Source organism: Molothrus aeneus, unplaced genomic scaffold (genome assembly GCF_037042795.1).
Source record: "Molothrus aeneus isolate 106 unplaced genomic scaffold, BPBGC_Maene_1.0 scaffold_36, whole genome shotgun sequence".
Taxonomy (NCBI): Eukaryota; Metazoa; Chordata; class Aves; order Passeriformes; family Icteridae; genus Molothrus; species Molothrus aeneus.
This window is the reverse complement of record NW_027099027.1, coordinates 1,873,145-1,890,733: the sequence shown is the minus strand read 5'-3', so window position 1 is coordinate 1,890,733 and position 17,589 is coordinate 1,873,145. Positions and strand designations below refer to the sequence as shown.

At 51.5% G+C, this 17,589-nt stretch overlaps 1 protein-coding gene and 1 pseudogene across 1 annotated transcript in view; one reads left to right on the top strand and one right to left on the bottom strand.

Moving 5' to 3' along the window:
- The window catches only part of LOC136570728 (uncharacterized), a 2,607,743-nt pseudogene that overhangs the window by 738,776 nt on the left and 1,851,378 nt on the right, over positions 1-17,589 (top strand).
- LOC136570729 (uncharacterized) overlaps positions 1-17,589 on the bottom strand; it is a 2,347,277-nt gene that overhangs the window by 590,555 nt on the left and 1,739,133 nt on the right. The window contains 1 exon segment of the mRNA XM_066571173.1: positions 5,002-5,468. Within this exon segment, the coding sequence (XP_066427270.1) occupies positions 5,002-5,468 (467 nt within the window).

Sequence of the window (17,589 nt, the reverse complement as noted above, 5' to 3'; positions counted from 1 at the left end):
AGTTACATTAGTAGTAATACCTTACATACTTCAGTGTGTACAACAAATAATAAACAAAACGATCAAAAAAGTTTTTATCATACAAAAAAGAGAAGTAAAAAATAAATTCACAAAAAATTCTCAAAATACCACAAAAATAGTAGACGAAAGTATAAACATAGAAGAAAGTTTTAAATTAAAGCCTTAAAATTGACAAAATTTTTTAAAAAATAACTTCAAATTGTTATCAAACATAACTTATGCCCTTTAAACTAACTAAACTTCCACAGCATTAAAATTGCTGTGTTGTAATACAGCAATGCTTAATGCAAGCAAAAAAACACTTTAAATAAGAAATAAGCAAATATAGTAGAGTAAAAATACGAAACACAAAGTAGTTAATAAACAACCCAATTACAACAGTTTCTTTTTAAGTAAATTGAGAGGGGGTATTGTGGGAATCCATAAAATCAGAGGATTTTGGGAAAGCTGCAAAAGGCAGGCCTCAGGGACTGCAGAACTGTGATAAGAGCTAAGCAGTAGCCATGAGATTGGTCAGCAGAAAAATTATGTAAGAAGTAGAAAAGTAAGGACAAATAGAACAATGGTCTGTGTATTAACACTTGTCTAGAATAACTCCCTAACCTGCAGGAAAGTATATCTAGAGAGACATTAGGAAAGTTCTAAGCTTAATAATGGAGCTCTGTGCTTTGTGTTTTAAGGCTTACAGTCAGGGATTGGACTTGAAATAAGCAAGCATTGCTTTAAGCAAAAGTATGTGTGCTTATGGATTCCACAGCTGCCAGGGTGGGGTGGGGTTGGAAGGCAATTGGTAGAAATGGGATCCCAATTTGGAGCGGTGGGATGGGGATTGTGTGGGGCTGGCAGGGTGGGATGTATTTGATAGCAAATAAAACTTTCAGAGTTACTGATTTCTGTCCTGTTTATTTTCTGTCAGTTCTGTTTGCAGAGTGCCACCTTCTCAGCTGATTCAATTCCTATAAAAATCCCATTTTTTAAATCATCTAACCCAAACAACCCAAAACTAATATCCAAATAAAACCACCTACCCGCAATTAAATTTTTTTAAAATAATTTTAATTGGTTTAGAGTACTTAAGGATGTTATTAAAGTTTAATTGTTTGGTTAAAATGTATGAGAAATTATCGTGGTCTTTGGTTTTGTGTTTAGTATATTTGTAATATGAATTGTTTTACTAAGGTGTGTTAGATTGTATGTTAGTTTTTTTAGGACCACAGAGACTGGGATCAAATATGGACTGGGATCTTATGGACTGGTGTGAGAGATGGTCTGGAGTTCCCCTCATTTGCCTCATGACCATCCCAAGGACAGATATCAGGACCCTGAGGACCCTGATTGGAATTCTGGCCTGCCTGAGGTGGATGCACACCAAAATCCTGAGGCCCCTGAGCAGAGTTCTGGCCTGCCAAGTGATTGTTTGCAGATGTATTTGCTGCTATGGTACCTTGCTTCTGGCAGGGCCTGCCAAGGGGCCACGTGCTCCATATGCTTGCACCTGCTTCGTGACAATAGCCCAGGAATCTTCCCACCTCTTGGCCAGATGAACTTGCTGGGGCAACTTTGGTGGTCCCCCCCGCCATGGAAAGTCCTTCATCTGCTTCACTACCACTATGACAAACAGAGACTGAAGCCCCCTCCCAAGGACTGAGACTGAGACCCCGTAATTCTGATACAGGGGGTGCTGGCCTGACTGGAGTGAGCCAAGTATTGCCTCAGGTGTGTTCGCTGGACCAAGAAAAGCAATGGGTCCCGCTCACTGCTGAGAACATGGACTATCTGCACCTGTTCCCCCCTTGATGGCTTCAATACCCTTATTCTTCATTGTATCTGTTCCCCCTCAGCAATTTCAACAGACTTATTCTCTGCTACCTGCTCCCCCCTCATGCAAAGGGCTATGATAGGCCTCTGAGTTAACCAGGGCTTTTCAGATCTTCCCAATATGACTGGGCGAACTCCAGCGACTGGACCACGAGGCCTTCATCTCTACGTTTGGTAGCTACACCCACTCTGTCTCCCCCTCTCTCTTTCTCTATTCTTTTCCTTTTTCCTAATTCCTTTAAGACATTTGCTGTGGTCATTCAAAAATAGGTGCATTTGTTTGATTGATACTGCAATCCCCTTCTGTGTTGCTTTTGCACTCTGAGATCAGCTAAAGAACCATCACAACCTCCATCTGTATGAGTGGATCGTGACAGTATCTCACCTTTAGCTGCTTCTTTCAACTCTCTTTCCACCAGCTCATTCCCTTCTTCCAATTCAGAGCTCACTTTCTAATGGGCCTTGATATGCATGATGGCTGCCTTCTCAGGCAGCTGAACTGCTTCCAACAGTCTTATTGTCTCTTTGCATGTTTAATACTTTCCCCTTATGAATTCAACAGTCCTCTTTCTTTCCAAATCACTCAGTGGGCATGCACAACCCCAAATGCATACCTCAAGTCGGTATAAATGTTGATTTCTCTTCATTTTGCCCGTTCTAAAGCACTTATTTCAGCCTTTTGTGCAGAGGTGTTTGTTGATAGTGGTCCAGACTCTATTACCTCTCTGCAAGTGGTGACAGCATGCCAAGCATGTCTTTTTCCACTGATGACATTAACTGCTCCCATCGGTGAGCCAGGTCTCGGCATTATCGAGGGGGTGTCCTTCAAATCCAATGGCTGGAGTAGGTGGCCTCAATAGTTTCCAGGCAATCATGGATCTCTGGATCTCTTGTGCTGGACAATGCTCTTTTCCTGACCCAGAGATAGGGCAACTGAGAGGCATTTTAAAAACTTTTATTCCATTTTCAGTCTCATGAGAAGGCTGAGACAATACAGATGTTATAATTCACGCCATCACAATCAGAAGCCAACTGTTTCCTAATTACAATACACTTTAGGCGTCTCTTGGCCCATCAGCTTTTTGCCACGCCATGCTGTAGATGCCTTACAGCCAATCATCTGAAACTACCCTCGTGGGTCCCACTACACTGCATCTTTCATAGTTCCATTTCTCCAAAGTATCTAGTCTTACTTGCAAGGCCATTTTTTAAAACTTTTATCCATTTCTCTCTCATCAATATCTGTCCTATTCCATGGCAATTTTAAGTCAGCATTTCTTGTCTCAAAGTTTGGACATGGATGCATACAGTGTGGGCCTTCTGTCAGGCCTTGAGAACTCTCTACACATCCATTGCCCACACATGGTCAGAGAGAAATCTGGGGAGAAATCCTGGAATTTTGGGAAAAATCCTGAAATTCTGGGAAAAAAACCCCAAATCTGGGATCATACTGGGAGTGATGGGGATTGTACTGAATTTGTAGTGATCATCATCCTGGGATCATACTGCCATGCCATGGCAGATGGTGATCACACTGATGGAGACTGGGATCATACTGGGAGTGAGCAGGAGCCTGCGGGGGGGGGCAATTGCGACCATGTTATGGGCAAATGGGATATACTGGGAGTGACTGGGATTATGCTGAGGGTGACTGGGAGCAGCTGTGAGTAACTGGGATCATGCTAGGAGCAACTGGGAGGAACTGGGAGTGACTGGGAGCCTGCTGGGGGTGATTGGAAACAACTGGGCTTATACTGGGGTGAACTGGGATCATGCTGGAGCTGACTGGGATCATTCTGGCAGTGAGTGCCACTACACTGAGGCTGTCTGGGAGTGCTTGGGAGCAAATGGGATCATACTGGAAGGAACTGGAAAGATGCTGGAGGGAACTGGGCTACACTGGGAAATACTGGGAGTGATTGGAACAAAAGTGAGGATGAAAGAAAACAATTGGAACCATGTGGAGCACAACTGGTTCAGACAGGCAGGGACTGGGAGCACACTGGGCTCATATTTGGATCATACTGGAAATGACTTGGCACATATATGAAGCAACTGGGATTCTGCAGGGAGTGAGGGGAAGTGACCAGGATCATACTGGGACTGCTGAGGAAACTGGAAGCACACGGGGGGACCAACTGGGCTCGTACTGGGAGCAGCCACTGCCAGCCCTGGGACCCCCCAAAAACACCTCCCAGGATCCCCCCGAGGGCCATCTGCGGCTCGGCTTTGGAGCCCTGCCAGCTGCAAACATCCCCGCCCCCAAAAAACCCCAAACTCAGGCACCCCCCGGGATATTTGAGCCGCGCTCCCCCTGCTCGGGCACCTGCAAAATGGGGGGCGATGCTCCCGGGGCTGCAGCGACTGCAGGATTCCCTCTCCCCTTCTCCAGCTGCTTCCTGCAGTTGCTCGGCCTCTTCCTCCCTCCCTCCTCATCCTCCCCCATTCCTGAAGGCCGAACCGTGAGGGGAAAGGGGGCAGGGAAAGGGCGGGAACCGTGAGGGGAAAGGGGGCGGGGAAAGGGCGGAACCGTGAGGGGAAAGGGGCGGGCTCAGGCCAAGGGCGGCAACTGCGAGGGGACACTCTGGGAGGCGGCACCCTGCAAACAGAACTGCAATGGACTGAACATGAACGAGAAAGAAACCAGTAAGTCTGAGAGTTTTATTTGCTGTCAAATACATCCCACATACCCAGCCGCACACAATCCCCATCCCACCACTCTAATTGAGATCCCACTTCTCCCAATCTCCTCCCAGCCCCATCTTACTTAGGTGGCTGAGAAATCAAGTGAGTTTGGTACGGCAGTGAGTTCTTTTGAGGTGGGTTTGTGCCATTTAGGGGTAAGATTGAGCTGTTTTCACTGGGATTTGAGTGGTTTTGAGGGGACAGATCCATCCCTCTTGGCTTCTGGAGTGGAAACACATGGAGAAGAGAAAAAAATTAACGTGAAATTAAAAGTAGAAGCAGCCAGGTGTGTTCCCAGCATGGATCACAGGGAATGTGAGTGACCAGGGCTGTGCCCAAAGTGCCTCCTCCAGTGGGGGATGGAGCTGCAGCAGCGCACGAAGCTCTTCCCGCACTCGGGGCACTCGCAGGGCTTCCCTTACCGGTGCCTCCGTTGGTGTCGGGTCAAGTTAGAGCTGCAGGAGAAGCTCTTCCCACACTGGGGACACTCGTAGGGCCTCTCCCCACTGTGGATGCGCTGGTGGGTGACGAGGGTGGAGTTGTACTTGAATCCCTTCCCGCAGTCTGCGCAGCGGAAGGGCCTCTCCTCTGTGTGAATCCGATAGTGCCGGAGGAGATGTGAGCTGGTCTGAAACCTCTTCCTGCATTTATCACACTCGTAGGGCCTCTCCCCTGTGTGGATGCGCCGGTGGGTGACGAGGTCAGAGTTGCGCTTGAATCCCTTCCCACAGTCGGGGCATTGGAAGGGCCTCTCCTCTGTGTGACTCTGATAGTGCAGGAGAAGATGGGAGCTGGTCAGAAACCTCTTCCCACACTTGGAACACTCATAGGGCCTCTCCCCTGTGTGGGTCCTCTGGTGCTGGATCAGGTGGGAGCTCCGGCTGAAGCTCTCCCCACACTGCCCACACTCGTAGGGCCTCTCCCCAGTGTGGATCCTCTGGTGCCTGATCAGGTGGCAGTTCCACCTGAAGCTCTTCCCACACTCCACGCATGTGTGGGGCTTCTCCCCATCATGGAGCTGCTCATGGAGCACCAGCTCCGAGCTCTGGCTCCATCTCCGGCCGCCTTCCCGGCCCAGGCTGGCTCTTTCCCCCTCACATCCCCGCCATCTGCGTTTGCAGCCCCTCCTCGTGCGGCACCTCCGGGCCTTTTCCTCCCCGTTGGCTTCCTGCGCCGTGGAGCCGCTCAAAACGGCCTCTGCCACCAGGTTCTGCCGCGGGCATTTGTCCTCCCTGCTCTCCATGCTCAGCTCCTGCTCTGGGTGAGGAAGGACAAGGACAGCATGGGATTTGCCTCCGTGCCACAGGCAAGGGCAACGAGATCCCCCCAGGGCTGTGCTGCAGCCGGGGGCCGTGCTGGGCTGGGAGATGGAGCAGCACAGAGGGGAAAGGGGCACTGATTTCCTCCTCACCCGCCTCAGTGTCCCGGAGCATCTTCCTCTTCCTCGCAGCCTCTCAAGGTTGGCAATGGGAAATCCTGGTTTGGGGAAAACAAGGGATGAGCGCGTTTGTAGGAGCGTTGGGTGTAGCACGGTCGGGATGGACGGAGACGAGAGATCTCTGCAGCCAGGTCATGGAACTTGCGGTTTATTGCAAAGGGCCTGGGTGCAGGGCCCTGCTTGGAGCTGCCAGGCACAGCTTGGAGCAGGCCTGAGAGAAGAGAGGGGGAGAGAGGATGAGAGGGTGAGAGAGTAAGAGGGGAAGAGTGTAAGAGAGTAAGGTTCCTGTTACAATACAATGAATCTTCTTCTGTGTTAAATATTCTATTTCTCACTAACCAGTCCAGTACAAGATACAAATCCTTTAGCATTTACATACAGCCTGTAAGAATCATTACATCACCATACTGTGTTACATTTTAAACCCTAAAAACTCCTCTTTGGACCCCTTCTGCTGAGCTAGTAGGGTCTGCTGTGACCCTTGGACCTGTCAGCAAGCAGAGGGAAGTGTTTCATCAGAAGAGGATTACCTTCAGTCGGGCCACAACATTGTTTTCCTTTTGTTCAGTAACTAAGGTATCTAAAAGCTTGCTTTCATTCCAATCTTGCTTATAGTTTCTATATTCTCAAAAGCTTTTGAGAATATAGTAACTATAAGCAAGATTGGAATGAAAAGCCAGACAATAATATTTATAAGGCTTTCCTGTTCCATCTATGCCAACACACGTTGAGTTTGAAGGTCTCTCTGCCGAGGTACATCTCTAGTCCGGCCATGTGGGCTCCAGAAAACCCTCCCAAACACCAAGATTCAGCCCTGGAAAAGCCTCCCAGGGGGTCCCCGTCCCTGGTCCCTCCCCTCTGGTGTTCAGGGGTTCCCCCCTGTCCCAGCTGCTGGGGTCATGCTTGGATTGGGGGTCCCCCTTCTCCTGGGTGCCCCCCCTGCCCAGGCTGCTGGCAGTGCCAGCAATGCCAAAAGCTCCCCTCTCTTGGCTCTCCCCATTTCGGGATGCCGGGGCTGTTTGGGCTCCCGGGCTCCCTTCTCCCCTCATTCTCTGCTCTGCGCTGCAGCGGCTCCAAGGAGTCCCCCCTGCCCCTCTCCAGGCTCTTGAGGCTCCCGCCAATGGCGGCGCTCCCCCTCTCTGGCCTCCCCACTTTGGTCTCCTGGGGGACACAGGGCTCTGCTCCTCCAGGCTGCCTCTGCCGGCAGCCGCCACCGCCACCCCCCGATGTCCCCCCGAGGGGCCTTTTCCGCTCAGCCTTGGACTTCTTCATTCTCCAAACATCCCCCCAAAAACCCAACCCAGGGACCCCCCGGGATATCCGGGCCGGGCTCCCCCTGCACGCTCACCTGTGCCATGGGGGGGGGGCGATGATCCCACAGGTGGGGGCTGCGAATTCAGGCTGGGATCGAGACCGCGTGGCTCCCGCAGCTCAGCCTTGATCCGCCTTTGTCCCTCCTCTTACTCCCGCTCCTCCTCTGTCTTATCTCCACCGCCCTCTCCTCCTCCCCCCTAACCCCGCCTCTTTCACTGCTCTTTCTCCTCCCGCTCCTCCTCTTCCATCCCCCGTCCTCCTCCTCCTCCTCTGTCTTATCCCCACCTCCTGCTCCTCTTTCATCCCGCCCCTTCCATTCCTTCTTCTCCTCCTCCCCCCTTACCCGCCTCCTCCTCCCCCTCCATCCCTGCCCTTCCCTCCCTCCTCCTCCTCCCCCAGCAGCAGCCACACCCTCGGTGCCCCGTTCCCGCAGCCCTCGCAGCCCGCGGCAGCAGCGGCGATGGAGCCGGGACAGGTCGGCATGGGCAGCGCGGGGCTCTCGGCTGCTCCCAGCCGCTGCGGGCGGGGGGAACCCGGCCCGGGCCAAAGGAGAGGCAAACTGGGCAAACTGGGGGCTGCACATCCAAACTGGGCCTTGCTGGGGACCCTGCCTGGCCACTGCCAGCCCTTGGGGCTCCTCTCGGCACATCCGCCAGGGGGGAACGCACACAGGCCTGGGGGATCCCAGCAGTGGCAGCACTGCCAGGGACTGGGCTGCACTGGGATCGTACTGGGAGTGACTGGGGCTGTACTGGCTTTCTACTGACATCAAACTGGGATCGTACTGGGAGCGACTGGGGCTGTACTGGCTTTGTACTGACATCATACTGGGAGTGACTGGGGCTGTACTGGCTTTGTACTGACATCATACTAAGATTATACTGGGATCATACTGGGAGTGACTGGGACTGTACTGGGTTTGTACTGATATCATGCTGGGATTATACTGCCATACCGGGGCAGACTGTGATTGCACTGATGGATACTGGGATCATGCTGGGATCATACTGAGATCATACTGGGAGCGAGTAGGAGCCTGCGGGGGGCAGTTAACACCATGTTATGGGCAAATGGGATATACTGGGAGTGACTGGGATTATGCTGAGGATGACTGGGAACAGCTGTGAACAACTGGGATCATGCCAGGAGCAACTGGGAGTGACTGGCTGCATGTTGGGGGTGATTGGAAACTGCTGGGCTTATACTGGGATGAACTGGGATCATGCTGGAGCTGACTGGGATCATTCTGGCAGTGAGTGCCACTACACTGAGGCTGACTGGGAGTGCTTGGGAGCAAATGGGATCATACTGGAAGGAACTGGAAAGATGCTGGAGGGAACTGGGCTACACTGGGAGTTACTGGGGGTGACTGGAACAAAAGTGAGGATGAAAGAGAGCAACTGGAACCATGTGGAGCACAACTGGTTCATACTGGCAGGGACTGGGAGCACACTGGGCTCCTATTTGGATCATACTGGGAGGGACTGGACTAATACTGGGAGGATCTGAGAGGGACTGGGAGCACACCCTGCACATCATCCCCCAGACTGGGCCTGACTGGGAGCAACTGGGAGCACGCTGGCAGCAAATGGCATCATACTGGGACTGACTGGGCTGATCTAGGAAGCAACTGGAGCCACGCTGGAGGCAGCTGGGACCATACTGGGAGAGTTTGGAAGCAACTGGGATTATACTGGGAGCATACTGGGAGGGCTGGCATGTGACTGGGATCAAACTGGAGCTTACTGGGATCATATTGGGGTTGAAAGGGAGCGACTGGGATCACACTTTGGGCTACTGGGAGCAACTGAGGGAAACTGGGATGATGCTGCAAGCAAACTGGAGGAACTGGGAAGGACTGGATGCATGCTGGGGGCAACTGGGATCTACTGGGCATGACTGGGGGATCATACTGGGAGAACTGACACCTTACTGGGGCCACTGGCAGTGCCTGGGAATGACTGCAGACATGCTGGGGCCAACTGGGATATACTGGGAGTGTCTGGAACCATACTGGGGGAACTGGAACCACACTGGGAACAACTGGGACCATGCTGGGGAGAACTGGGACCACACTGGGGGCAACTGGGAGCGAGTGGGACCATGCTGGGAGGCACTGGGATCATCTGGGGAGGGACTGGGACTAGAGCAGGGGCAACTGGGTCCAACTGGGACCATCCTGGGAGTGTCTGTAACCATAGGGGAGTGATGGAAGCACACTGGGAACAGCTGGGCCCATGCTGGGAGCAACTGGGATCCCACTGGGGGCACTGGCATCAGACTGGGAGTGACTGGGAGCAACTGGGATTAGACTGCAAGGGACTGGGATCATACTGGGAGTGGCTACACTCATACTGGGATTATACTGGGTGTGAATGGAACCCGACTGGGGCTTACTGGGAGCTACTGGGCCCATGTTGGGAGGAAAATGTGACCCACTGGGAGCAACTGGGATCGGCTGGAAGGTTCTGGAACCATGCTGAGAGGACTGAGACTACAACTGGGGCAACTGGGATCATACTGGGAGCAACTGGGGCCACCCTTTGAGCAACAGATGGAAACTGGGATGATGCTAGAGGAAACTGGGAGGAACTGGGAAAGACTGGGATCATTCTGAGGTAACTGAAACATACTGGGAGTGTCTGTAACCATACTGGGGGCACTGGAACCACACTGGGAACAGCTGGGATCGTGCTGGGAGCAACTGGGACGATGCTGGGGGAAACTGAATCTACCCTGGAGGCAACTGGGCACGACTGGGACCCTGCTGGGAGGGACTGGGACTATTCTTGGGCCAACTGGGATCATCATGGGAGGAACTGGGAACAGCTGGAATTATGCTGGGAGCAACTGGGATCACACTGGGATCCCAGTGAGAGCAGCTGAGTCCATGCTGGGTTACACTGGGATCTCATTGAGAGCGACTGGAATCACACTGGGATTGACTGGGAGTGGCTGGTTTTGTGGATTTTGGGGGTTTGGATTTTGGGGGATTTTCTTGGCATTTTGAGGGGGAGTTTTTCTGGGGGTGTTTGGGGGTTTATTGAAATTTCTTGTGGCTCTTTTTGAATTTTGCGGGTTTCACTGGGATTTTGTTGGGATTTTTTGGGATTCTCAGAAATTCCTGGGGTTTTATTGGGATTTTTAGGAGATTTTGGGGCATTTTATTGGAATTGTGGTGGCATTCAGAGGGATTCATTGGGGATTTGGGGTTTTTGGGATTTTTGGTGGGATTTGGGGGGGTTTGGGTGTTGCCAGGATTTCTTTGGATCTTGGGGGAGATTTTGTGGGACTTTTTCTGGTTTTGGGGACATCTTTGGGGGATTGGTGGAGTTTAATCGGGATTTTTGGGGTTTTGGGGATTCCAAAGGATTTTGTGGGCTTTTATTGGGATTCTAGAGTGTTTTAATGGGATTTTGAGAGATTTAATTGGGATTTTGGGGGTTTTATTGTGACTTTTGTGGCTTTTAAGGAGATTTTGGTGCCTCTCAGCCCTTCCCCACACCCAGGGAATGCCCCAAAGCCCCCCTAAAATTCCACTAAAACCGCACAAATCCCCAAAAATTACAAGAAAACCCTCAAAAACCCCAGGGAATCTCCAAACATCCCTGTGGAACTCACCAAAATTTTAAAAACCTCACTAAATTTTCAATAAATCTCCCCCCAAAAGCCCCAACAACCCCAACAAAACACCAAAAATCCAAAATCCCCCAAATCAACAAAACCTCCCAAAATCACATAACCATCACAAAACCCAATAATTCTTCCCAAAAACCCCAATACTTCCCCCCAAACTCCAAACAAAATCCCCCAAAGCCCAAAAAAGCCACCCCCAAATCCCCAAAAACCCTCTCAGAACCCCAAAATCCCCACAAACCCCCCCAGACTCAGTGGGGCCGTCCTGGATCAGGGGGCACCGGCCGGTGGAACAGGAGCCACTTCAGGGGGCCCTGGGAGCTTTTTGGGGAGGGGGCACCATGGGAGACCCCCCAAAAACGGGGGGGGGGAACCCCTGCAGTGCCCCCTCCCCCCGAAACCCCCAGAGCCCGGTTCAGGGTGGGCCTGGGACCCCCCGGGATCCCCAAATCTCCCCCAGGACCCCTCCAGGAACGCCCAACCCCGCAGAGCTCCCCCAGTGTTGGCCCAGATCCTCTCTGGACCCCCAAACATTCCCCAGGACCCCCAAACATTCCCCAGGACCCTCAACCCACCCCATTTCTCCCCAAAATTCACCCCAGACCCACCTGAGACGCCCCCAAATCCATCAAACTGCCCCAAATCCCCCTCAGACGCCTCAATCCCCCCAAACCTCATGAAATCGCCTCAGACTCCTCGAAATTCCCCAGACCCACCTCAGAACGGCCCAGATCCTCCCGCAATCCCCCAAAATCCCCTCAGACTCTCCCAATTCCCCTCAGTTCCCCCTAAACCCACCTGAGAACGCTCCAGACGCTCTCAAGCTCCCCCCAAAGCTCCCTAAAGCCCCCTCAGACCCACCAAAGCCCCCTCAGACCCCCTCATTCCCCCCAAACCCACCGCACACCCTCGTGTTTCCCGTCGATGCCCCTAAAAATCCCCAATTTCCCCTCAGACCCGCCCCAAACCCCCCCAGTTTGCCCCCGGCCCCACCTCAGCTCCGCTCTCCCTCAGAATCTCGCGCCTCCACCGCGTGTGCGGGCTCCCAGCAATAGCAGCGCGGCACGCCCCGCCCCGAACCAACCAATCAGCGCGCTGCACATCCCTGAACTAACCAATCACGGCGCGGCTCCCCTCAGCAAGGCCCGCCTCCCCCCACCGTCCCATCCAATCAGAGGCGAGCCGGAAGCGGCGCCCCCTTCCCCACCGCCGCGGGGACCCCCCGGGCTCGGGACAGGAGCGGGAGGGGCCTGAGAGGGGATCGGGGGGGGGGGGCGGGGGAGGGTCCGGGGGGTCTGGGGGGGCTTTGGGGAGGGGTCTGGGGGTTTGGGGGGGTCTGGGGAGGGGTCCTGGGGCACTGTGGGGGGACCTGGGGGGTGCGGATGGGTCCTAAGAGGGGTCTCGAGGAGGGGTCGCGAGATATGAGACACTCATGCCACAGCGTAAGCTGTAAGCGAAAGGAATTTTAAGAGCTGTTTTGGTTATTTCAGAGAAAGTTTAAAAGGGAGAAGCTGCTGTGTGATGTTATGATCGATTTTTGGTGCCAGAGTCCAAGGAGTTTAGGGCTGGAAATCCCAGCCCCACTGGATCCAAATGAGGAAATCACCCGGCCCTGTCCAACCAAGGTGTCACGTTGGTGAAATTAAAAGGCAAAACACGGTCCATAAGATAGAAAGGAAAGTGGTACTGTCTCAAGAAAACCTCTTAAGCAAGCCTGGCTGCACTTTTTATTCAAGAGAAAAGCAAAGTTCAGGAGAAAATGAAAAGTGTTTTGCATGGCTGATCAAAGACATCTGGAAGATTTAGAAGAAAGCCCAGCAAGCTGCTGCAATTGATAAAAAAAGATTAGTGCAGAGCAATTTTCTTGGAGATTGCCAGGAAAGAGCAGAATAGCAGAGAGCAGAGAAAGGGATCCACCCTGAGGTGTCTTGTCCATATCCATGACTGACTCCAACAAATCCAAGAATATCCTGAGCTGGAAGGGACTCACAGGGATCATGAGTCTGACTCATGGCCCTGCGCAGGACATCCCACCACAGGTCTGAGAGCCTTGTCCAAACATTCCTAAAATTCACAGGGGCTGTGACCATTCCCTGGAGAGTCTGTTCCAGTGTCCAGCACCCTCTGGTCCAAATCTGATGAAAACGGCACCAGGACAGAGTCCAAACCCAAAGACTAAGGAAAGTCAGGAGCCCCCTTGGTCTGAATGCACTGAGTGTCCCAGCACCAGACCCATGATTCAGAATGGGCAGTCATCAATGCAAGATTAACTAATTGTGGGAGTCAGAAGTAAGTTGAAGTGATATAAATTGAGGTTTTTGGCCTCACTGAAAGGTGCAATGGCCACAGGCTTTCAACGGAGGACTCACAGGAAGAAACGTTAGATTTCCTAAAAGGCCAGTTGAGGTTTTGGAGGATGGAGCCCACCAAGACCTCCAGAAGTAGGAGAGGGGCTGAAAGGATGAAGTCAGCAGGGACAGAAATGGCAGAAAAGCCACACTTGCCAAGGAAATTCCAGAAGCAGTGATGGCAACAGCAGCACTGGCTCCAGCTTCCTCAGCTTCTTCTTTAAGGTGGGAAAGGAGGAAAAGGGGGGGAAGATGTTCTTAGAAGGGAAGGCTTGGCACTGATGGGGCTGTGGACTCCTCACCTGAAACTCCCTGAAACTGTGACACTGGCTCAAACCACGGCATTTTTTAAAAGCTAATTTTCTTGATAGCAAAATTTTGAGTCTTGAAAGTGATCTCAGGCTTCACACCTTATCTGAGAAAAGTTCTTAAGCAAACACTGAAATTCTCAGTGACATGACTCCAAGAACAGAGATACAAGGGTAGGCATTGAGAACTCCTTGATTCCCCTGGATCATAATGCATCTTAGGATCAGATTAACAAAGGAGGAATGGATTTAGGTGCTGGCTCAAGTCCAGCATTCATTAATATTTGTGGGTGTGGATGTTGTGGCTGCCCCATCCCTGGAAATGTTCCATGCCAGGCTGGATGGGCTTGGAGCAATCTGGGATGCTGGAAGGTGTCCTGTGGCAGGGGGTGGGACTGGATGAGCTTTAAGATCCTTTCCAACCTGAACCATTTGGGGATTCTGTGATTCCATGAACACGTCCACACCCAGCCTCACTCCAAACGTGTCAAGCAGGGACGGGGGGTTGGCAGTCCCCAGACAACAGTGGGCAGGAGGAGAAGAAGCTGGCACGGATTAACTGAGCTGCTCTCCACAGAAAGAGCAGCAAGGGGGATTCTCAGCCAGGACCAGCCACAGAGGGAGTGAGCCTGCTCCTCACCCTCCTGTTTAAACACAACCTCTGCCCTCAGCTGCAGTGAGAGTGTTTCACCCTGTGCGAGTCTCCCAGGGAGATCTTCCTCTTTGGGAAACTGCAGGTGGAGTGGAAGTTTTGAAGAGGTTCAAACCTCCTCTCTCTCACCCATGGAAGGTCACTGTGATCACTGTAAAACAGAGCTTTCAAGTTGTTGGAGCCTAGCCTGTGACTTCCCCACTGTTTTTGTCAGCACCTGCACACACCAAATGTTTCTATGCCTAAAACAGCACTACTGAGAGCTCAGAGTGATGCTGTAGAGAGGATTTGGGGGGAGCCTGTGCTGGATAGCAAAAGTGCAGCTCAGTTTCTGGCATATTTTTGGTTAAAAATCATCACATGCTGAAAGCCAAAGTCAGAATTGAACCAAACAAAAATGCATTTATCATCCGCAAGTCTAAGATCCTGCAGAATCAAGAAGCTTTCCTTGCCCAGCTTTGGAAAGATCACTTCTCTGGCCTAAACCCTTCTTATGCTTCTTGTTTCTTCTTTATTTCCTATTTTTTTTTTTAATTCTTCTTAGGTCTTCAGTTTCACCGTGCTCATCCCTTGTTTTCCCCAAACCAGGATTTCCCATTTCCAACCCCTGGGAGGCTGCGAGGAAGAGGAAGATGCTCCGGGACACTGAGGCAGGTAAGGAGGAAGTCAGTGCCCCTTTCCCCTCTGTGCTGCTCCATCTCCCAGCCCAGCACGGCCCCCGGCTGCAGCACAGCCCTGGGGGGATCTCGTTGCCCTTGCCTGTGGCACGGAGGCAAATCCCATGCTGTCCTTGTCCTTCCTCACCCAGAGCAGGAGCTGAGCATGGAGAGCAGGGAGGACAAATGCCCGTGGCAGAACCTGGTGGCAGAGGCCGTTTTGAGCGGCTCCACGGCGCAGGAAGCCAACGGGGAGGAAAAGGCCCGGAGATGCCGCACGAGGAGGGGCTGCAAATGCAGATGGCGGGGATGTGAGGGGGAAAGAGCCAGCCTGGGCCGGGAAGGCGGCCGGAGATGGAGCCAGAGCTCGGAGCTGGTGCTCCATGAGCAGCTCCATGATGGGGAGAAGCCCCACACATGCATGGAGTGTGGGAAGAGCTTCAGGTGGAACTCCGAGCTGATCAGGCACCAGAGGATCCACACTGGGGAACGGCCCTGCGAGTGTGGGGAGTGTGGGAAGAGCTTCAGGTGGAACTGCCACCTGATCAGGCACCAGAGGATCCACACTGGGGAACGGCCCTGCGAGTGTGGGGAGTGTGGGAAGAGCTTCAGGCAGAGCTCCAGCCTGATCAGCCACCAGAGGATCCACATGGTCAGAAGCCCTATGAGTGTTCTGAGTGTGGGAAGAGCTTCAGGCGGAGCTGTGCCCTGATGGGCACCAGAGGATCCATGATGGGGAACGGCCCCATGAGTGTGGGGAGTGTGGGAAGAGCTTCTGCCGCCATTCCCACCTGATCTGCCACCAAAAGATCCACACTGGGGAGAGGCCCTACGAGTGTCCCCAGTGTGGGAAGAGCTTCTCCAGCAGCTCTCACTTGACCCAACACCAATGGGTCAGGAGTGATCGATCTGTCACCTCAAAACCATTCAAATCCCACTGAAAATACCTGAATTTTAATCCAAAAAGGCTCAATTCCACCTCAGATTGCTTGTTCCCTCCTCACAAAAACTCGGTCTCAGGCCAAACTCACTCCGTTCCACAGCTGCCAGAGTGAAATTGAGTTGGGAGAAGACTGGGAGAAGTGGGATCTCAATTTGGAGCAGTGGGATGGGGATTGTGTGGGCCTGGGTGTGTGGGATGTATTTGATAGCAAATAAAACTTTCTGAGTTACTGATTCTGTCCCGTCCATTTTCAGTCAGTTCTGTTTGCAGAGTGCCACCTTCTCAGCTGATTCAATTCCTTTTTTAAATCATCTAACGCAAACAATCCAAAAACCAATATCAACATAAAACCACCCACACAAAATTAAATTTTTAAAAATAGTTTTAATTTTTTAGGAGTACCTAAGGATATTATTAATGTTTAATTGTTTGGTTAAAATGTCTGAGAAATTATAGTGGTGTTTGGTTTTGTGTTTAGTATATTTGTAATATGAATTTTTACTAAGGTGTGTTAGATTGTATGTTAGTTTTTTAGATATTTTTTATCTCAAGTATATTAGCCATCGAGTTAAAACTTTCAAAGGTTGGTATATAATTTATTTATATTTATTGGTAATGTTATAGTTCTTGTTTTTTGGCTTGAATCATTATTGGAGTATTGTAAGTAAGAGTTGAAATTACTATATTTCATTTTCATTCTAATTATTTATTCTAATTATTATTTATTTATTTATAATGTCATTCTAATTTTTTTAAGATGATAGGAAGGAAGTTCAAGGACAGGAACATTTTTTCCTGGCTGGGAACTGGAATTCCAGACCCTGGGAGTGTGTGCAGGACCCCACAGACTGGGATCAAATATGGGCTGGGATCAAATATGGACTGGGATCCTATGGGTTGGGACTCCACAAAGTGGGACCATATGGATCAGGACCACACAGACTGGGATCACCTGGACTGGGATCAAATATGGGCTGGGATCACCTGGACTGGGATCACGTCGATGGGGATCCTGTGGATCAGAACCCTCCAGACTGGAATAGCCTGGAGTGGGATCAAATATGGACTGGGACTGAATGGACTGGAATCCTATGGACTGGGACCACACACACTGGGATCACTTGGACTGGGATCCCAGGGACTGGGACCATATGGATCAGGACCACACAGACTGGAATCAAATATGGACTGGGACTGTATGGACTGGGACTGTATGGACTGTGATCCTATGGACTGGGACCACACGGACTGGGCTCAAATATGGGCTGGGACTGTTTCTGAAAGTAACTTTGTTCTATAGTTTTTATTTCTGTCATTAATTAAGCTTGTTAAAAGGCTGCTTGTGCTAAAGTGCCTGCTTGGGTGGGATAACATCCAATGCACACAGGATGAGGACACCTGTACAGATCTGCCAACTATCAGCACTCCCCGTCTGAAGGCAGAGTGCACCAAGGCCCAAAAACTGGAGGTGATAAAGAGAAGGAGCCAAAACCAGAGCCAAGAAACACACATGCTCTGAAAAGGCAGACCCAGGGAGGGGCCATGTAAAATCATTCCTGGAATATGTAAAGTAGTTTATGGATATGCATGAGGGTCTATGAATATGCACCAGGCTGATGTAAGGGGAAAGGTATTTCAGGGGATCCCCGAAGGTAACAGGGTGCTCCTGGCTGAGTGCCAAGAGGCACCCGGCCGTAATAACCTTTGCTCCATGGTCCTGGTCTCCCATTGTCCCTTATTAAACTTTGTACATTTTCACAGGAGAGTGAA